At 43.4% G+C, this 22083-nt stretch overlaps 1 protein-coding gene across 2 annotated transcripts in view; it reads right to left on the bottom strand.

The window, feature by feature from the left end:
• The window catches only part of LOC144489647 (solute carrier family 12 member 9), a 97555-nt gene that overhangs the window by 18333 nt on the left and 57139 nt on the right, over nucleotides 1-22083 (bottom strand). For both annotated transcript variants that reach the window (XM_078207507.1, XM_078207516.1), the window contains exons 9-10: nucleotides 20260-20384; nucleotides 2387-2579 (exon numbers count right to left, since the gene is read on the bottom strand). In XM_078207507.1, the coding sequence (XP_078063633.1) occupies nucleotides 2387-2579; nucleotides 20260-20384 (318 nt within the window). The remainder of the gene's footprint in view (nucleotides 1-2386; nucleotides 2580-20259; nucleotides 20385-22083) is intronic.

Here is a 22083-nt window from a genome sequence, read left to right as displayed (position 1 = left end):
ACAGTCATAAAGAATGTATCAACCACTGGGAAGTCCTCCTGGTATCTCTGGTATTTGGGGTAAAAATTACAAAATGTAGATATTTATCCATACTGTGAGTGAGTTCATTTAAATAGCACTGATCTCTCCGCTCACCACCAGTCCAAACAGAAAAGTATTTAGATTGGTTTCCCTCTTCATAAGCAGTGGTGTATTTCCCAGCCCCTCACTCACAACTCGAAAAGAGGGTTCACAATGTCTCCCTCGTGTTTAGATGGAGGGATAAAGATGAGGCGAATTTCAAGTAAGGAGTCCACAGAGAAAACAAAAATGTTCCAGAGTCCAGAATCAAAATCCAGTGAGGTATTCCTTCATGGAAGTTGGTAGGTTGAAAACCGATACTAGATAATTAATTTTTCTGGTAACGTTGACATCATACAATGATAAACATACAGGGCGGAATGAGTCTCCACCATCTACAAGGCACAATATGGAATTCTCTCTACCTGCCTGGATGAGTGCAGCTCCACTCAAGAAGCCCAACACCATCCAGGACAAAGCCGCCTGCTTGACTGGCACCCCATCCACAAACATTCACACCCTCCACTATCAGCACACACTGGCAGCAGTGTGTACCAACTACACTGCAGGAACTTACCCAGGCCCCTGAAACAGCATCTTCCAAAACAATGACCACTTCTATCCAGAAGGACAAGGGCAGCAGATACATGGGAACACTACCACCACCTTGAAATTACCCTCCAAGCCATTCACCAGCATGCCTTGGTAATATATTGTTGTTCTTTCACTGTTGCTGGGTCAAAATCCTGGAACTGCCTCCCTGATTGTACTATGGGTGTACCTACCACACATGGACTGCAGAGATTTACGAAGGAATCTCACATCCATGTTCTCAAGAGCACTTAGGGATGGTCAGTAAAGGCCGGCCTAACTAGTGGGACCCACATCCCATGATTGAATACAAAGAAATTAATCTAATTTCTTTGATAATTCTAACTTTACATAATAAGATTTTGCTGAATTTTGCCTCTATTTGGTGGGCGACATTACTTTCATGTAACTGATTGGAACACTGCCAAGTTGTTGCACACATGGATTCTTAAATCAATAACATAAGCCCTTTCAAAAGCTACATTTAACTTTGTATGTCTCTACAAATCCTACTGTTAATTTCGCAGCTGGAGGATATGTGACAGCAACCTAGAAGAATTACTGAAAGCCACTTCTTTTCCCAAGTGGTCAAGCAAGGTATTCTGCTTTTCATCAGTAACTGAAATGTTTGGTTAAATAATCTTCACTTCAACAGAAAATATTCTTGCTGTAAAAAAAATATTAATAATACCTCATGTATAATGAAATCTTGCAGAAGGTTCCAGGATATACATTTGTAGTGTCCAGCCACAGACTTCACGGGCATTCAAAATATGGTTGCACATTAGACCGGCAAAGGTACCATATGGAAGGGATGGGCTTTGATGGACCAAATGGTCTTATTATGAATCTTCTTTCATTCCTCTATGTCACTGATGACTAACAAACTATGGTATTATGTGGGTCAGCTGCTATCAAATTAAAATAGCACTGGCACTGTTCCGATCAACCGCAAAGTAATGTTGGCAGCTAAATAAAAGCAGAGTATGGGGGGGGGGGGGGGGGGGTGAGGGAGGGACCGCTGAGACCTCCATGTTGGGTTGGGGGCAGTGGGGTTTATTCCTGTTCTGATCGGGGTACCCTTTAAACATGGCATCCCGATCTCAGTGCAGCCGAGCTTCGCTGGCAATTTTAGGCCTCCTCCTACTACCCCCCACCTCCCCCCCACCCTGCCCCTTTATTGTGTGAGCTGTTTTTTTGTGGCAAGATCTGGAGAGAAAACCAACATCTTTCTCTGCCGGAACCAATACTCTGCCATTTTGTGGTAAGGTTTCGCCCATGGTGTCAATTTCTTATGCCTAAAAAAAAATAGATTAAATAAGGGTATGGACAAAACAGACTGTCTAAACCATTATTCTCTGTGCAAGGAACAAGACTGGTGCTGAAAGCTGGCTTGAACGCATGTGTTAATGTACTTGGTGCAACACAAGAAGGGTTTTATTTGCAGATTAAAAGGTTTACAGCAGAATTTCATGTGTTTTCCAGTTAAAGCCCTGAACAGTGGATTTTATCACAACTACTGAATCTATTAAACAGGTAACACAATATTGCGGATTCAGGAAATCTGGAATAAAAAAGAAAATGCTGGAAATACTCAGGAGGTCAGGCAGCATCTTTGGAGAGAGAAACAGAATTGACTCTGCGGGTTGATGGCCTTTCATCAGAACTATTGAACAGATGTTGAGAACACGCAATGAACATCATGTCTGAACAGTTTCCTAATGTAGTACTGTACCTGGTGGAAGATTAGAGCTTGGCTTATGTAACCCCAGCTGCTGGAAGGTGAGACGTAGTGAAGAACGAGCAGCAATATCAGCATGAACGCAATGCTGCATGACGCATATATTGGGCTAATCAGGAACATCATGATCCCGCAGCCAATGATCCCCAATACACAAGTATGCCAGGTGAAGTAACGAAAGGTTGGCCTAAAAATGGGAAAAATACAGTTGAAAAGTACAATGCAAGCTGAAGGTCACGCTCTGTACTGTGGTGCACAAGTTAAATACATGTGGAATAAGGGGCTGGACGCTGGTCTATGGATTGGAGCATAAATGAGCTGCACCATGGAATGTGGGAGCATGTCACAATCTCCACTGGGTGGGACAGTGGTTAGCACTGCTGCCTCACAGTGCCAGGGACCAGGGTTCGATTCCCGGCTTGGGTCACTGTCTGTGCGGAGTCTGCTCGTTCTTCCTGTGCCCGTTTCCTCTGGTTTCTTCCCACAGTCCTAAAGGAATGCTGGATAGGTGCAGTGGCCAAGCTAAATTCTCCCTCAGAGAAAATAAGAGGGGGATTAGAAATAGAAAGGAGAAGTCAGAGTAATGGCCAAAAATCCAAAGCCACCCAAAGTACTCAACACCAGTAGACAAAGAGTTCAGGTTAGATATGTGACAGATTAAGTGAAATACCGAGCAATTGGAAACCAGTGGCAGAATTTAATATAATGCTGCGAGTTCAGCCCACAGTTGGAGAACTGGTGTGAAACCCGCATCACTACTGAGGGGAATGTCCAACAGCATCAGCCTTTCCCCAGGATTCAGCACCACGGGGTCGGAAATCCCATCCACCAGAAGTGGGACTACTGCTGGGTAATACACCCAAGAAGTGGCCACGGATTGCCTAGGGACCCAGGCCACAGGGGAATGAGAGTTGCAGGGAGCAGGGGGGGAGGGGGGGAGGGGGGGAGGGGAGATGGGGGGGGGGACTTTGCAGGCAAGGACAAGGGATCTGGGTTCCATTTCTGGCTTGGGTCACTGTCTGTGCAGAGTCTGCATGTTTCCCCTGTGCCTGCGTGGGTTTGCTCTGGTTTCCTCCCACAGTGCGAAAGACATGCTAGTTTGGTGCAGTGGCCATGCTAAATTCTCCCTCAGTATATCCGAACAGGCGCCGGAGTGTGGCGACGGGGGGATTTTCATGGCAACTTCATTGCAGTGTTAATGTCAGCCTACTTGTGGCAATAAATAAATACACTTGAACACTTCCATTACAAACCCTGGATTGACACCATTATTAAGTCGTGTGGAGCTCAAGCTCTTCATCGTGGGAATGAAAAAGAGTTCTCCTGGGCTGTGAGATTTTTCTGAAATATCAATACATTAGCTGTGGGCAGGTTGCCATTCAGGTTGCAAATTGAAGGTGGGAAATACCAGAGGCACGTCTCACTTGACTTTTTATAAACAGCACTTTTACTTTCAGCACGGCTTTGTTTTGCAGGCAAATAATTCACTCTGCTTCATTAGAGAACGGTAATTGTTTAACATTTCAAATGCTATATTCAAGACAATCTAGTGCTTTATTTCAAAGTCACTTCATTTGAATTATCTATTAATGTGAATTCTTTTCAGCATAAAAAGCCTCCAGTGGTGTTTGATTTAAATTGCTTAATTCAAATGACTGGATAATTTTGGAATTATCCCAGACTTTGAATTAACAAGAGCATTCTGTACAAAAATACATAACAGCAGAACGAAAATATTGAAATAGGAAAAGCGACAGAGGTGCTTAAGAATCAGAAAGGTTAAAATTAGGACATATACAGCCCCCGTTACTTCTGTTAGCAAATGTTAACCTTTTTTTAAACAAGTAATATTTTAAATACTATGTGCTAAACCAATCTCTACAATTAAATAGTTTCGTCTGACATTTGTGGTTTTGTGCCAGAATTACATAGTGCCCCAAAGCTACAAATTTACAAAAACATTAAAGGGGGTATGGACAAATATATCCCCAAGACAGGCTCAATTCAAATTCACAAGTACAGGTTGACAGCTGTGTGTTATAAGTAGCTCATACATTTGTCTTTCTGAATGCGACGTGGCAAAGGAATTTCAGCTTGAAGTCAAATCATTGCACAGAATAAAGTCAATAAAACCAAAGAGTCGAGATGCGGCAGGGAAAATGCAGCACAGTAATAAGAGTGAGTAACGAGAGCAAAAGCTGAGGCTGGTTGTTCATCAACTAGACAGAAAATGCACATTTAGTATATCCTGGTAAAAAAAAAGCCAACAAAATAAAAAACTTGACATCTGGAGCCTTGACAAACTGTTTGAAAATCTATCCATCACCACAACTTACAAAGATATAAGGGCTTTCAGCATGGAAAAACATCCCAGGGTTTTTCACAAAGGTGTATGGAAAATGGATGCGATTTATTCATTCAATGGCATAGACAAATTTGCAGCACTGCGAGGTTCTAATTATCGTACCTTGAGTATATGATCTTCGAGATGGGTTTTAAGGAAGCTCTTAAAAGGTAGAAAATTAGGTGGTGATGTTTAAGGGAGAGAGCTCCAGGGGGCAGAGCTGAAAACACTGGCGGGGGTTGGGAGGGGGGGGGGGGGTGGAGAAAGAGAGAGAGAGAGAGAGAGAGCACGTGTAGATGCACAAAAGGCAGGAGTTAGAGGAATGGAGAGTTTGCTTGGGGAACAGTTGTAGGTCTAAAGAAATAGCGAATGGGATCGTGGACGGATCAGACGACAATTTTACATTCAAGGTGATGGACAACTAAGAGCAAAAGAGGATGGGACAGTTGGGGTCACTGATGGACCCACAACAGAGAAGCACAAAAGGTAGCCGTGTGTTGTTCAAAGCACAATTCACACCCGGGACAGTGTCAGGATAAATGGAAGACTGGGAAATGATGGACTTGGGTAGGTAGCAAGAGAGGGGAGAGATGAAAGGTTGCCTAGTCAGCTGAAGGAAAAAATGGAGAGAAAATAAGAGGGGGATTAGAAATAAAAGTGGGAAGTCAGAGTAATGGCCAAAAATCCAAAGCCAACCAAAGTACTCAACACCAGTAGACAAAGAGTTCAGGTTAGATACGTGAGAGATTAAGTGAAATACCTAGCAATTGGAAAACAGAGGCGGAATTTAATTTAATGCTGTGAGTTCAGCCCACAGTTGGAGAACCGATGTGAAACCCGCATTGCTACTGAGGGAGATGCCCAACAGCGTCAGCCCTTACCCCGGATTCAGGGCCACGGGGTCAGAAATCCCACCCACTGGAAGTGGAGCTACTACTGGTAATACACCCAAGAAGCAGCCACGGGTTGCCTCGGGACCCAGGCCACAGGTGAATGGGGTAGGGTGGGAGTTGCAGGGAGCAGGCTGCAGGAGAGGAAGGGGGATGGAGGGAAGGGATGGGAACAGGGGTTGACATTCAGCAGTCATCCCCTCTGCTGGTTCCCTTGATCAGTACTAAGTTCCTTTGAAACAGGCAGCTGGGGTTTGCCTGGCAGTCTTCAAGAGGCACAGGAAAACCATGCCACTAGCATGTAATCCCTGAAGCACCACCAAACTCTGGTGGGCTCAGAGATAATTGGTATCAGTTTGCTCAATAATGGGCCTAATTGACAACTTGCTGCGAGTAGACCAGTTTCCCCCAGGGGCTCGTGTGCATGTTCAACTTAATCACGGGAGGTTTTCCCACTGCTGGGAGACTACTGTGGGACTTCTCCTAAACCCAAATGGGCCACGGTATCATGTTTCCCACTGCGACGGGCTGCATTTGGAGAGTGGGCAGAAGAAACAGCCCAATATTGAAATTAGAAGGCCAGAAGGCCATGATGGGATGACAGCCACTTCTCACCTGCATAGGATCAATTTGGAGCAGCCAGCAACCAATGAGAGTATGAAGTTGTGAGGAGGTTCATGGTTAGGAACATAGCAGGAGTAGGCTATTGGGCCTGCTGAGCCTGTTCCGCCATTCACTTAGATCATGATCATCTACCTCAATGACACTTTCCCACACTATCCCCTTATCCCTTGACATCATTGGTATCCAGAAACGTACTGACTTTTGTCTTGAACATGCTCAATGATTGTGTTTCATTAGCCCTCTGGAGTAGAGAATTCCAAAGACTCACCACCCTCTTGAGTGAAGAAATTCCTCCTAATCTCAGTCTTAAATGGCCCACCCCTTATTATTGCAAAGAAAATGTCCTGAGGAGATCAGGATGAAAAGCTTTGACAGCATGTCTCTTTCTGCAGCAATAATTTGAACTGTAATTTAGTAACTTTGACTTATCAGGAGTCGACTTCATTAAGCTTTTCAGCTTGTGAGAGTTCCAGTGTAATGACTTCAATCAGGCCAATGAGGTTGGTTATTGGAGTAAGGATCCAATTGATGGGCCAATCAGGGAGTCTTGGTCTTGTATTTAACCGGGTGTGTCAGTTCCTCTGACACCCCCGGAGGTTGACTGCTAACTGCGAGCACTCTGTGTACTGCTGTTGGAATTGTAAATAAAGGGATTTTGATGAAGGGATTTCTGCCTCCACAGACTAATTACATCCAGGTTTATGTATTTGAAGCCATTTGATTGACTCCACTTCTGTTCCTTACCATCTGCAGCTGTTGAAGGCAGGGGATTTGTAGTTATATTAACTGTAGTTTCACCTGTACCTGCGCTAACCTACACAACTCCCAGCATGCTAAAGTGCAGTTATTCTCACAAAACTAAAATTCTTTAACGGTATATAGCGATTCATCACGTTTTAAGGATTTAAACACATCTATCTTGCAGTTTATGCTCAGAACCGCTTCATTTAATTAGCGTTGCAATGTTTAGAGGTTCACATCAAACAGATGATTCATAAATAGTTTTTAGGCTATTGTTTCAGAGTTCAGATTTTTATCCTTTCATTTGCAGAAACAGTTATCTGAACAACTAAACACATGGTGATGATAATCATAGAAGATCTAAAGGTCTTCAGAACTTCTGTGTTTCACAGGTTAGTGACCCAAGTGAGAGTTATGGTCCAAAAATGCAGCCAGGTTACCTCAGCGCTGGTTGCAAGGTAGATCCTGGTATAGTGAGTAGGTGCAAACTGACCTAGGCAGTTTGACCAGAGTATAATCACGACACTACAATGATTGCATCTCCGCTGAGATCACTGCCGAGATTGTGTTGATGCTGATTCAGCACATTTTCTGGGTCCAAGAGGACTGCAGGAGTGAGGAAGACTCTAATACAACAAAAAAAAAACATGATTTTCGTGTCCGTCAGTCTTAAGCAGTCTGGTGATTTCAGCTGTGGTTGTGACCAGCAATGCAGTAATAAAAAGTCCACTCTGAAAATATTCCAAAGGATTTGTCTTTGTAGCATAGGAACTATGGCACAGCAGTAAGGGATTCACTGAGTTTTCAAATGTGGTATTTCTATAATACGTTCAAAAAAGTCAACAGATCACAGCGTACTGGTAAATTAAGCCAGTGCTGTTCTGTACTTTCAACAAGAATGCTACTAATCTTGAGTCAGTCTGACAGGTAACAAACAAAAACAATTGAATTTTGTCACAGATATGTCACCTAAACAGCTTAAGCTGGAAACCAAAAGTTTGTTGAAAATTTGCCACTAATCAGCTTAAAGTAAAAACATTTCTTTTCCCATTTCTATCCAGCCAACCCTTATTTTTTTCCCCAATATGCAGTGCCGTATCAAGAGCAAGCTTAAAATGCAATCTTGCTTGATGTCATTATCTTACAATCTACTAGCCATAATCAAAGCACCCAGCCGAGAAAATTGCAGTAAAAATGGAAACTGAAAAAAATCTCCAAGGTGCTTTTTCACACAAAGCTGCACTATCATTTATGGTACTTTTCTAATAACCTTTATAGTGGCCAGTTCCTTAAAAGATGCTTAGTGATTTCAAACTGTGACAACTAACAGTTATTTGCAGATGATGTGTTCCTTGAGGGTATTACCCTTACCTGGGTCAAAAACAATTATTTAGAAAGCCACTTAAAGTTGCTGGCTGCTCAGGTTTAATTTTTATAGGCTCTGAAAGGTGCTAGGCTAAGGTGAAAGAGGGTCACTCTCCATTAAAGTGTCACCAAAGTGTGACATTCTTGGTGTCCACGCTACGCAAGTGCGACAAGTGGAAAATTAAATTTACATTTAATTTATGTGCACATTTAACAGACATATCTTCAATACACTTAAATGCACACTGCTTTACTTCAAAAAGGTGGCAAATCTAATGCAGCATGGTTTTGTACCCATCAGGATATTGGCACATACCTTAAATCTGTTGGCACCCATAGAAACCAACTACTAGAGACTTCAATTTATTAAGCCAAGTACTTATTTTATTCCTTAATTAATTCCTTTTCCATTCCTTTATTACTCCTATTCTAAGTTTCGGAACAGAATTGCTACATATTTTTTCCAGTTCATTTGCAAATATTTTTTTAAAGCCGTCACATATAAACATGAGCCTCATTTAATCATCAGTCCAACATATATTCTGCTGCATGCAAGTTTATAAAACAACGCTACATTGCGCTTATACTTTACGTCACTATTCTCATTTGTGTTCAGTAGAACGCCATTAGCTTTTCAATCATCTGCTTTTCACAACTCAGCTTTCCCAGCTCCTGTTCACGCTAGTTTCACCAGGACCAAAGGAACAATTCATTTCAGTACTGGCTGAAATTCCTACCTTCAGTTTACCCCACTACTTGAGCAGCTGACCATGTGATGCTCAAACACTGATCTCATGCGAGCACGCGACTCTTCTAACACACAAGTTAGAAAAAGTAACTGTACAGCATGACTCTTAAGGAACTGCAAAAGCCTAGTGAACGCAAACTTTACAAAAGCTTAAATGTACCTCAGCTTACGATGTACATCAAAGGTTTCAAGATGGCTTCCTAGTCTGACTTGCCCAAGTTGGATATTATAAGGGCTCTACCATTGTATAAGTAGTGTGTTCAGTGCTGTTGCTGCAGCAGCTTCAGTGCATTTTTACCACATCTGGAATGATCTGCTTCGGTTTGATTTGCTGTTTGAATAGTTATCTCAGATCAATTAAGATGCATGCAGGTGAAAGGCTTCTTATTGTTGTTGTTGTTCCCTTGTTTAAGAATGGAAGCAGGGATAATCCAGGAAGTTATAGGCCGATGAGCCTGACGTCAGTGGTGGGGAAGCTTTTGGAGAAGAAACTGAGGGACAGGATATACACACATTTGGAAAGAAAATGGACTAGTTCGTGACAGGCAGCATGGTTTTGTATGGGGAAGGACATGCCTCACCAACTCGATTGACTTTTTTGAAGAGGTGACAAAGATAGTTGATGAGGGAGGGGCAGTGGATGTAGTTTGTATGGACTTCAGTAAGACGTTTGACAAGGTCCCACATGGCAGAATGGTACAAAAGCTAAAATCACATGGGATTTGGGGTGGGCTGGCTAGATGGATATAGAACTGGCTTGGTTATAGGAGACAGAGTAGTGGTGGAAGGGAGTTTTTTAGAATGGAGATCTATAGCTAGTGGTGTTCCACAGGGATCAGTGCTGGAACCTCCGTCGTTTGTAGTATATATAAAATGATCTGGAGGAAAATGTGGGAGATCTGATTAGTAAGTTTGTGAATGACATGAAGATTGGTGGAGTTGCTGATAGTGCCGGGGATTGTCAGAGGATACAACAGGATCTCAATAGATTGGAGACTTGGACACAGAAATGACAGATGGAGTTTAATCCGGACAAATGCGAGGTGATGCATTTTGGAGGATCAAATTTGGGTGTGAATTATACTGTAAATGGCAGAGCCCTTAGGAACATTAACATACAGAGGGATCTATGTGCAGGTCCACAGATCCCTAAAAGTGGCAACACAGGTAGCTAAGGTGATTAAGAAAGCATACGATATGCTTGCCTTCATCAGCTGGGGCATTGAGCACAAGAGTTGGGAAATCATATTGCAGCCAAATAAAACCATGGTTAGGCTGCATTTGGTGTATTGTATGCAGTTCTGGTCACCACAATACCAGAAGGACATGGAAGCTTTGGAGAGAGTGCAAAGAAGGTTCACCAGGATGTTGCCTAGTCTTGAGGGTACTGGCTATGAGAAGGAGCTGAATAAACTAAGGTTGTTTTTACTGGAAAGACCGATGATGAGGGGGAGACCTGATAGAGGTCTACAAATTATGAGAGGCATAGACAGGGTGGATAGCGAGAGGCTTTTTCCCATGGTGGAAGTGTCAATTACAAGGTAGCACAGGTTCAAGGTGAGAGGGGGAAAGTTTAAGGGAGATGTGCGGGGGAAGTTTTTTACACAGAGAGTGGTGGGTGCCTGGAACGCGCTGCCAGAGGAGATGGTGGAAGCAGGCACATTAGCAACATTTAAGAAGCATCTGGATGGGTACATGAATAGGGAGGGAATAGAGGGATACGGTACGAGTAAGAGCAGAAGGTTTTTCTTTTAGTTTAGTTAGGGCATCATGATTGTCTCAGGCTTGGAGGGCCATAGGGCCTGTTCATGTGCTGTATTTTTCTTTGTTCTTGGTTTTCAAGAAATTTGAAATGTGTGTGTGTTTGGGTGAGCAAATGGCAGCTTTAACAACTCCTACACTATTCATCGGATGGCCATGATATCTGCCAAGTCCAATGAGGAAAATACCATCTTGCTTGACCATTATGTCTTGACTAAACCATAGTTATCAGTCTCGCCTAAACCATAATTATCAGTCTTGCCCAGTATTCATAGCAGAAACAGGGTCTGCAGCCCAATAGGTCCAAATTGGTGCTCGACCCAAGCTTTCTCCCACCCATCTTCATTTCAAGCCATTAACATACCTTCCGTTCCTTTCTCGGCCTTGTGCTTATCTAATTTCCCTTAAATGCACCCAAACTAGTTGTCTCAGCTACTCCTTGTGGTTGAGAGTTCCACACTGTAACCACTCTAGGGGTAATGAAGTTATGACTGAATTTCCCATTCCATTTGTTATTAATGATCATCTGGGTTTGTAACCTCACTCTGAAGTCGAAACATTACCAGTGGCTCTACAATAAATACTTTCCATAATCTCAAACATCTTCATTAGGTCACCCATCAATTTGTATTGACAATATACCATTAATGTAGCAAAATATCCATTGTAGAGTTATAGTGAGCATCTGTGTGGAGTTTGCACATTCTCCTCGTGTCTGCGTGGGTTTCCTCCGGGTGCTCCGGTTTCCTCCCACAGTCCAAAGATGTGCAGGTTAGGTTGATTGGCCATGGTAAAAATTGCCCTTAGTGTCCTGAGATGCGTAGGTTAGAGGGATTAGTGGGTAAAATATGTAGGGATATGGGGGTAGGGCCTGGGTGGGATTGTGGTCGGTGCAGACTCGATGGGCCGAATGGCCTCTTTCTGTACTGTAGGGATTCTATGATTCTATGATCTTCCTATTGGAACATATGTACTGATGTCTTTGGTGGGTATGAGCATGGGTGAGTGATTCATGGGTTTTCACAGGTTTAGTCTTACCACGAGGGACCTGGGTAACTAGCTGACTCCAGATCCGAGTCCACCCTGTATTGTATTTTGATATTTTTATGAGTAAAGAAGATGGAATATCACAACGTTTTTATGGCCAAGTTACCACATGTTTGGGGTGGCACAGTGGTTAGCACTGCTGCCTCACAGTGCCAGGGACCCGGGTTCAATTCCGGCCTTAGGTCACTGTCCGTATGGAGTTTGCACATTCTCCCCATGTCTGCATGGGTTTCCTCCAGATGCCCCGATTTCCTCCCACAGTCCAAAGATGTGCGGGCTTGGTGCATTGGCCATGATAAATTGACCCTAGTGTCAGAGAGATTAGCAGGGTAAATATATGGGGTTATGGGAAGAGGGTGTGATTGTGATTGGTGCAGATTCAATGGGCCGAATGGCCTCCTTCTGCACTGTAGGGATTCTTTGGCAATGAGGAGAAAACGGCAAAATAAAAAGGACAAGAAAAATTCACAGTTCAGCATAGTGCGACACACCATTTGCACAGCGAATAGCTAGTTTGCAACATGGGTGGCAGTCGAGGGCTCTGATCAGCAAGTTTGAGTGTTTACCAACAAAGAACAGCTTCGCAGCTCCATAACTATGTTCGGGACTATTAGTGAGTTTGTGGAAGAGATCAGGGACGGGACCCGATATGTGGAAAGGTTGGAACACTTTTGGCAAATGGAATTTCAGGCAAGGCTAAAAAGTGCTCAATTTTCCTGAGTGCGTGTGGGGCGAAGACGTACAAGATAGTGAGGAATTTAACACCGCCACGGAGACCAGGGACATCCCATTTTTGGATCTAGTTGCACTCGTTCAGAATTCCCACCATCCTAAATTCTAAGTGATCGTCCAGCATTTCAAGTTCCATAGTCATTTGCAAAGATGGGACAGTCTGTAGATAACTTTATTGCTGAATTAAGACAGCTCTCTAAACATTGAGAGTTTGGAGCAGGACAGACCAGTCTGTGGCATTAATGAGGACTGCATTCAACATCATTGGTTGGGAGAAGCCACACTGAATTCCAAGAAAGCTCCAGAAATTTCTCAGGGTATGGAAATAGTTGCCAGAAAGGCAAATGATATTCAAAAGGCCACTGGCAGTGCACAGGCGGGTGCAGTGCATCAAATAAAGAAAGAGGCTGCAAGCAAGAAGGTGAAAGCAGTGGAATATTTCAGGTATGGACGGACACATAATGCAAATCATTGCAAATTTATGGGCGCTGTTTGTCACCACTGCAACAAAAGGGGTAATCTAGCTCAGAGGAGCGCTCTTACAACATGTTTAATGTGAGTGAGGCACATGGAGCCTATCCACAGTGGAGGTCGATGGAAAGGAAATTAGGATGAAGGTGGACACAGGAGCCTCTGATTCTGCAATTAACAAAGAACAAAGAAAATTACAGCACAGGAACAGGCCCTTTGGCCCTCCAAGCCTGCACCGACCATGCTGCCCGACTCAACTAAAACCCCCTACCCTTCCGGGGACCATATCCCTCTATTCATGTATTTGTCAAGACGCCCCTTAAAGGTCACTATCGTATCTGCTCCCACTACCTCCCCCAGCAGTGAGTTCCAGGCACCCACCACCCTGTGTGTAAAAAAAAAACTTGCCTCGCACATCTCCTTTAAACCTTGCCCCTCGCACCTTAAACCTATGCCCCCTAGTAATTGATCTTCCACCCTGGGAAAAAGCTTCTGACTATCTTGTAGATTGCTATCAGGTCACCTCTCAACCTCCGTGTTCCAGTGAGAACAAACCAAGTTCTCCAACCTCTCCTCATAGCTAGTGGCCTCCATACCAGGCAACATCCTGGTAAATCTTTTCTGTATCCTCTCCAAAGCCTCCACATCCTTCTGGTAGAGTGGCGACCAGAATTGAACACAATATTCCAAGTGCGGCCTAACTAAGGTTCTATAAAGGAGCAACATGACTTGCCAATTTTTAAACTCAATGCCCTGGCTGATGAAGGCAAGCATGCCGTATGCCTTCTTGACTACCTTCGCCACCTGCGTTGCCACTTTCAGTGACCTATGTACCTGTACACCCAGATCCCATGTGCGTCCTGCACTTTTTCATACAGCTTCAAATGGTTTAGCCAAGCGAGCTGTTCAGACACACAAACGATCCGTTGCAAGTGATTCCTCCTGTAGCAGTTCACTTGGACGACTTTCTGATCACAGGGAAAACTGAGGAGGAGCACTTCAGCAACCGGGATCAAGTGTTAAAGAGATTTTCAGAGGCAGGCGTGCACCCGAAACATTGCAAGAGTGTGAAATATCTCGGTCACAATATGATAGTGTAGGGTTTGTCCCTGGTGGAAGACAAAGTAAGAGCTATCAAGGAAGCTCCAAATCCCTGAAGTAAGTCTGAGCTCGGGTCATTTCTGAGCATGGTAAGTCACTCCGGGAAGTTTCTGCCAGACTTTTCAACAGCGTTGGTGCTACTGTAACTGCTGCTCCACAAAAAGAGCCAATGGAAGTGGGAGTCAGCACAAAAGGAGGGTTTTAAGGATGTGAAAGCACTGCTGCAATCAACTAATCTGCTCGTTCACTTTGATCAGGACAAAGAACTCATTCTGTCGTGCGATGTCTCACCCTATGGTGTTGGGGCAGCACTCTCTCATCTGATGGAGGACAGGCCAGAAAAACCTATTGGTTTTGCATAACTTACATTGTCAATAGCTGAGAAGGGATATTCGCAGTTATGCGAGGAAAATCTAACCATCGTCTTTGATGTGAAATGGTTTCATCAGTACCTTTATGGTCGCTTGTTCACTATATGTACAAATCACAAGCCACTGATGAGTCTTTTCAGGGAATTCAAGTGTATTCTTCCCATGGCCTCGGGAGAATAGAGCGCTGGGCTCTCACTCGGTCAGTGTCCAGTATGACATTGTGTACAGGGCAGGGCAATGTAAATGCAGACGTGTTGAGTCCAAAGAACAAAGAAAATTACAGCACAGGAACAGGCCCTTCGGCCCTCCAAGCCTGCACTGACCCTGCTGCCCGACTGAACTAAAACCCCCTACCCTTCCAGGGATCATATCCCTCCATTCCCATCCTATTCATGTACAGTGGAGCCCCGATTTTACGTGCCCCGATTTAGCGCGAAATCGGATATTACGCGATCGCGCGACGGACCCTTTTTTAAACTATTTCCGGTTCAGCGAATTAGCGTGACCCCGATAACATTCGCGATCACATTTTATGGACTCCAACCATTGCGCTAAAACGGGGCTCCACTGTATTTGTCAAGAAGCCCCCTAAAAGCCACTGTCGTAACTGCTTCCACTACCTCTCACAGCAGCAAGTTCCAGGCACTCACCACCCTCTGTGTAAAAAAAAAACTTGCCCTTGTGCATCTCCTTTAAACTTGTCCCTTGCACTTTAAACCTATGCCCCCTAGTACTTGCCTCTTCCACCCTGGGGAAAAAGCTTTTGACTATCCACTCTGTCCATGCCCCACATAATCTTGTAGACTTCTATCAGGTCGCCCCTCAACCTCCATCGTTCCAGTGAGAACAAATCAAGTTTCTTCGACCTCTCCTCATAGCTAATGCCCTCCATACCAGGCAACATCCTGGTAAATCTTTTCTGTACCCTCTCCAAAGCCTCCACAGCTTTCTGATAGTGTGGGGACCAGAATTGAACACTATATTCCAAATGCGGCCTAATTAAAGTTCTATAAAGCTGTAACATGACTTGCCAATTCTTAAACTCAATAGTCCATCTTCCATTACCAGAAATGCCCACCAAGACATTATTTCCTCTAGTGCCAATTCTCATGCTTAAGAGACCTTCGCATTTTCCAGTGAACACTAAACAAATTAAATAGTGGACCTACTGGGACCCTAATCCGTCCCAGCTGAAGAGATTCCTTATGCAGGGATGGCCTACAGTTATAGGAGATGATGAATTGAGACCATATGCAAAGTGGAAGGCTGAGCTGAGTGTGCAGGGTGGCTGGATCCTATGGGGGTCCAGAGTGGTCATTCCCTTGTGCATGAGGCTCACCCAGGTGCCTCCTGAATGAAAAGTTTAGCCAGGTTGTATGTCAAGTGACCTAATAAGGATCAGGATTTGGAGAATGAGGTGAAATTCTGTCAGATCTACCAGAAGATGGCGCCACCAGCCCCAGTACATCTGTGGGAGAGGCCTGACTGTACATCATGTGGACTTTGCAGGGCCTTTTTGTGGGTCATGTGTTTCTAGTCCTCGTGGATACACATTCTAAGTGGTTAGAAGTATACATCACGAGCTACATTACAGCTCCAATTACAGTCGCAAAGTTAGGTCAAGTTTTTGCAACTCATGGTTTACTGGATTCTCTTATTTCTGGTAATAGGACAACATTTACGAGTGTTTTGTTCCAAGAATTTATGCAAAGGAATGGAATACGCCATGTGCGCATTACGCCTTTTCATCCAGCTGCAAACAGTTTAGCAGAGCGAGCTGTTCAGATACTGAAAGGAGGAGGATGGTGGGTGAGACTTTGGGAACCAAACTCTCACAGTTCTTGTTTCAGTATCATATCACACCTCAAACAATAACAGGATTCTCACCGGCTGTATTACTGATGGGTAGGAAGCCATAGTTTCACCTGGATCTGCTACATCCAGATGTCAAAGTGAGAGTGGGAAGGCGACAGGAAAAGCAGACGGAGACAAATGACGAACATGCCAAGGAGACATTTCAACCCCAATGACTGCGTCTATGAATGGAATTTTGGCAGTAATCAACAATGGCTGCCTGGAGTTATTCTCAACCAAAATGGTCCAGTATCTTTGGGAGTGAAACTGACCAATGGAGGAGTCGTTTGCAGACATCAGGATCACATTTGTCTATACCATGACTCAGAGGCAGCAAAAGTTCCAGATAACATGGCAGGAGCAAGTGCTGCTATGGAACCATGACAGGAAATGGTTCCTGATGGGCATCCAGAGGACTCTGCTCCAGGAAAGGATGAGGGACATTCATGCACAGATACTCAACCTACTCCTGCATCCACAAGTCCAGCTACACTGAAGCAAGCCTCACTTGAGTCTACTGAGTCACCAGTGGTACTGCGCAGGTCACAATATAGTTGCAAAGCTCCTGAAAGACTGACGTACAGTTGAGACACGAGTTTCATTATGTTTCTTTCTTTAAGGGGAATGAAATTAAGGGAGGAGGAGTGTTATAGAATGTTAGAGTAGGCATCTTCCTATCTGAATGTATATACCAATGTCTTTAGCGGGTGCGAGCATGTGCGAGTGACATCATCAGTAGCATGGGTTTTCGAGGCTTGAATCTTACCACTTGGGAGCTGTGTAACTCACTGCTTCCAGATCGGAGCCCATTCTGTATTGTATTTCAATTCATTTGATAAGAAGATTGAATACCACAACACATTTGACTACCTTTTGTGATCAAGTTATCCCAAGTTACCACAATGTCCCAAATTGTTTTTCGAGAGAAAAAGAACCTCAGACTAAGATGGCAGACAATGTTTTTAATTCTTATTTGTTGTTACAATTTGATATAACGGAATGGTTTGCGAGGTCATTTCGGCAGGCTGTGGAGAGTTAATTGATTATTGATGATGGACTGGAGTAACATTTGAGCCAGAACAAAGGACTCTATCAGTGAATCAGTTAGATGTTTACAATGCCACAGATTCACGGTCACTTTACTAATGCTACCAACATTTTCCTCTTCGGATTTACTTACTGAACGGAGTTCAAATTCACAAACTGCTCGGAACTCTTAATCGACAAATTATTTGTCCAGGACTTTGAATAACTTGCCCACCAGTTTGTACTATCAATGCATCTAAAATGAAAAGTCAGAATATCCCCCACTGCGCTTCACCAGAAGATTCCACTTGGGTCTTCCTGATTCCTTGTGTGAAATTCCATTAGATGCTCAAATATATAAAAAAGCTCAGGAGAAATCAGAAAGAGGACCGGTGGGGCGGGGCGGGGCGGGGCGGGGGGGGGGGGGGGGAGGAGAGAGAGAGAGAGAGAGAGAGAGGGGAGAGAGAGACGGGACAGTGAGTATCCCTGTGCGGGGGAGGAGAGAATGAGGGGGAGGCGGTCAGGATGGGATTGGGGGGTGGGGGGGGGGGCATATAAAAGGATCATGGGCGGGGGGTGGGGAAGAGAGAGAGAGAGAGACAGGACAGTGAATATCCCTGTGCGGGAAGGCGGTCAGGATGGGATGGGGGGTGGGGGAGGGGGGGGGCATATAAAAGGATCATACAAAAGTTGAACATGTAGCAATGGTTTAAAATAAAGCTAAAATATCACATTTTAAAACAATGCAACCAGATACACCCAAAATATTAGCTTGCTGTCAATTGTAAATATTCTGGAAAAATTGCAGAACAAATCCCTTACTTTATATTCAAGCCACAAGCAACACAGTTGGAAAACAAAAAATGATCAAAGCAAAAAATAAAATATGGATTTCTTAAAAAATAAACATGCGTGTATGCGGAGAGGATGGGATGATATTTGCCAGCAAAGCCCACATCCCATGAAAGAATAAAGAAAAAGGCACTTGTGGGATTATGCTATTGCCATATTAAAGCTGCTTTATGTTCTCTTTCTTTTGGTGCCTCCTGCTGATTATTTCTAACTCTTTCTGTTTTGGACTTTCAAATCATTCTCAACTTTGAAACCTGGCTAAATCAATGGGAATCAGGGGAAAACTCTCTGCTGGTTGGACTCATACCTGGCACAAAGGAAGATGGCTGGGGTTGGTGGAGGTCAATCATCTCTTGCCCCAGGACATCTCTGCAGGAGTGTTCTGGGTCCAACCATCTTCAGCTGCTTCAATGATCTTTCCTCCATCATAAGGTCAGGTTGGGGATGTTCACTGATGAGGGTACACCGGTTAGCACCATTGTCAGCAACTCCTCAGATATCGAAGCAGCCCGTATCCAAATGCAGTAAAATCTGGACAATATCCAGGCTTGGGCTGACAAGTGGCAAGTAACATCCATGCCACACAAGTGGCAGGCAATGACCATCTCTAAGAGAGAACCTAACCACCGCCCCATGACACTCAATGACGTTACAATCACTAGATCTCCCATTATCAGCATCTTGCAGATTACCATTGACCAAAACCTGAAGTGGACTAACCATCACCACCACCACCAAGCCTGTCCCCATTTATAAGGCACAAGTCAGGAGTGGGATACATTCCACTTGCCTGGATTGATGCAGCTCCAATAACACGGAAGACGCTCAACACCATCCAGGACAAAGCAACTCGTTTGATTGTTTGTGGAAGGGGTAGCATTCATGCCTTCCACCACCGATATGTGTACCATCTACAAGTTGCACTGCAGGAACTCACCACGGTTTACTAGATAGCACTTTATTCTATTCAATTCTTATAATAGGCTTTCCAACCTGGCATCTGCACTACCTACTGTATCAACATCACACTGATCAAAATCTCAAACTATTTATTTTCTGTGCTGTGCAAGCTGAACTGCAGCTCCACATTGTGCCACATCCGTCGGGCATCTTAAAAACCATCACTTTGCTGTGGTTTAATTTGTGGGGTATGACGACTGCCATTTTGAAAGGCAGTGGGCCAGGATAAGTAGTTTAGGGGGAATAAGGTCAAGGGAGCAGGATGTAGAGATGGAGGTATAGGAGGAAATGGGAGAGAAATTAGAAAAAGAGTGATAGTTGGGAATGAGGAATATATGGGAAGGGGCCTGCTAGCAATGCAATTTAGAAGGCATATGGGAGAGATGGAAGCACAAAAGGCAGCTGGACAGATGATCTCCACTTGATGATCAAGAAATTTATTAGCTCCTTACACATTATTAGAGGCAAGAATTGAGCAACAGTTGTAAAAGATACCCAGAAATCTGTTGAAGAGTAGAACAAAATCTGTATAATATTACTGATGTTTTGATTGATAAAGTGCTCTGCAGTACACAATCTGTGACAAGATCTATGGCCATATTGTTTTCCTGAAATCTTTTCAAAATAAGTAACAACTGAATCCTGAACATATAATGAGTTGAAAGTTCAATCTTATGGTGGACAATGGAAGTTGTGAGGGAACTCATTGTTTAAATCAGAATTATGCTTTAGTGAGACAGATCCACCCAAACTCAACCATTTTAATGGAGTTGGCCATAAGCTTTTGTCCATCAGACATGTATAAGAAACATACCTGCTGAATTATTTCCCCTACATTGGTTTTAACTGGGAACCATAAAAACTGCAGATACATAAAACACAATTTTCTTTTGCCAGGCATGGAAATTCGAGCAGCTCAGAATTTGGAAATATTCATCAATTAATGTGCAAAATCCCCAAACTTTGGAAATCTTTCGTACCTGAAATTTGGTGCAGAAGCCCACTCCAACGCCAGACAGGCTAGATCCACGGCAGCATAGACCAAAAGGAAAAAGATGGTCACTATCCCAGCAATGGTATTCAATTTGCCAGTAAACAACACAAGCTGTAAAAGCAAAAACAAAACTTTAAAACCACAAAATTAAACAAGCATGCACTCAATTTCTCATGGAAATCACAGGCAACAATGGTCCACATAAATATTGGTGGGAAACAGTTTTTTCCCCCCCCCCCTCTAATACTGCAGAACCCATTTGCCTTCTGGCATTGTCAAAGATGTTTTAAGAAGGTCAAGATTTCCCTTCTGAGTTGAATGCAGATCAAGGGTGTAATAAAATAAACAGTCGTCGTAATCTTAATAACACACCATCTGCCGGAGGGCATGGGGAGCTAACATGAGTGAAGGAGCCCTGTGATAAGTCATTGTATATTGTATAAATACATCATTTTACATAACTGGGATGCCAAGACATGCCAGTGTTCACACTACATTCATAAAGAATGTAAACCATTGACTTACGGAAATAAAATGTTAAAACTCGGCTTTCAGCATGGAATAAATCACACAATCTTCAGTAATAAATAACAATATTGTCATTATTGGATTACAGCAAAGGACCTAGCCCTGCCCATCAATTCACTTCCTGTGTTTCTCCCCATGAAACACTGCTCTAATGTCACACTGCTCTCTTCTTCAAGATTACTCTTTTCCAATAACATGTTGAATTGTCTTAAAAATTATTTATGGGCTTAGCGTCAACAATTGTTTGCCACATTCTAACTAACCATCCCTTATCTAAAAATATTTTTCTAACCTTCCCTTCAATTCTGTTTCAAACCATATTAAATGTGTACACATTTATTAACACTTCACGGATTATTACAAACAATCGATTACAATATATCCCATGATAATCGTTTATTACATTGAAATGTTCAATCAGGCTACTCCCCGGTTTTCTAGTGAAAACAGCCTCAATCTTTCACGTTGCTTCTCATAACTAAGCTCCTCATCCCTGATAATATCCTTGTGTTCCTACATTGTTTCTGTTCCTTTGATTTTTATTGTTTCCATAATGGGGCTGACCAAAACTGTAAATACCTCTCTAACTGGGGTTAGTTAAACGTTTCGCACAAATGTAACCATTTCAGAGTTAGAAAAGGTAAAAGCAACACTTTCTAAAGTTAAAAACTTAGTCAGCGGTTGAGATCAGTGACTATAGAGGTCTGATATGAGCATTGTGCAAGTGGGAACCGTACACTACCTGCTCTCAGTGCTCCAAAAGAGATGGACAGCTAACCAATGGTATGAAGGCACCAAAAAGAAATTTCTGGTAGGCATTGGAAGCTCAGTTGTCCAGCTCAAAGCCAAATTGTAACTATGCAATATATACCCAGCCTATGCAATACATACCTCTGCTGAGATGGCTAATCCCAGCAGGGCAGCATTCTGGACATTGCAAGTGGCCTCAGCAACCTTGGACCTTGGCAAAGTTGGAGGAAAAAAAAAGATCAGTTAACGTTCACTTTTGTCATTGTAGGAGATACCTTTAACTTTGTGACATATATCCTACCCATTGTCATGCTCAGCACATGCATGAAGATATTGGGCAGATCAAACTTTGTGAAAACAGACCTGTTAAGATGGTTGCAACCTGACAAGTGCCTACGGATATTTAAACTGTGGACAGTATTCGATTATGTGGCCAATATTTAGTTAAACATGGACCTAAATAAGGGTCCAAGTTTTACACATCATATTGTCTAAGGATGACCCAGCAATCCCTAGAATGTTGGTCTCCGAG

The sequence above is a fragment of the Mustelus asterias genome, chromosome 3 (assembly GCF_964213995.1).
Source record: "Mustelus asterias chromosome 3, sMusAst1.hap1.1, whole genome shotgun sequence".
Taxonomy (NCBI): domain Eukaryota; kingdom Metazoa; phylum Chordata; class Chondrichthyes; order Carcharhiniformes; family Triakidae; genus Mustelus; species Mustelus asterias.
The sequence above is the reverse complement of the archived record's forward strand: the minus strand, read 5'-3'. Positions and strand labels throughout refer to the sequence as shown.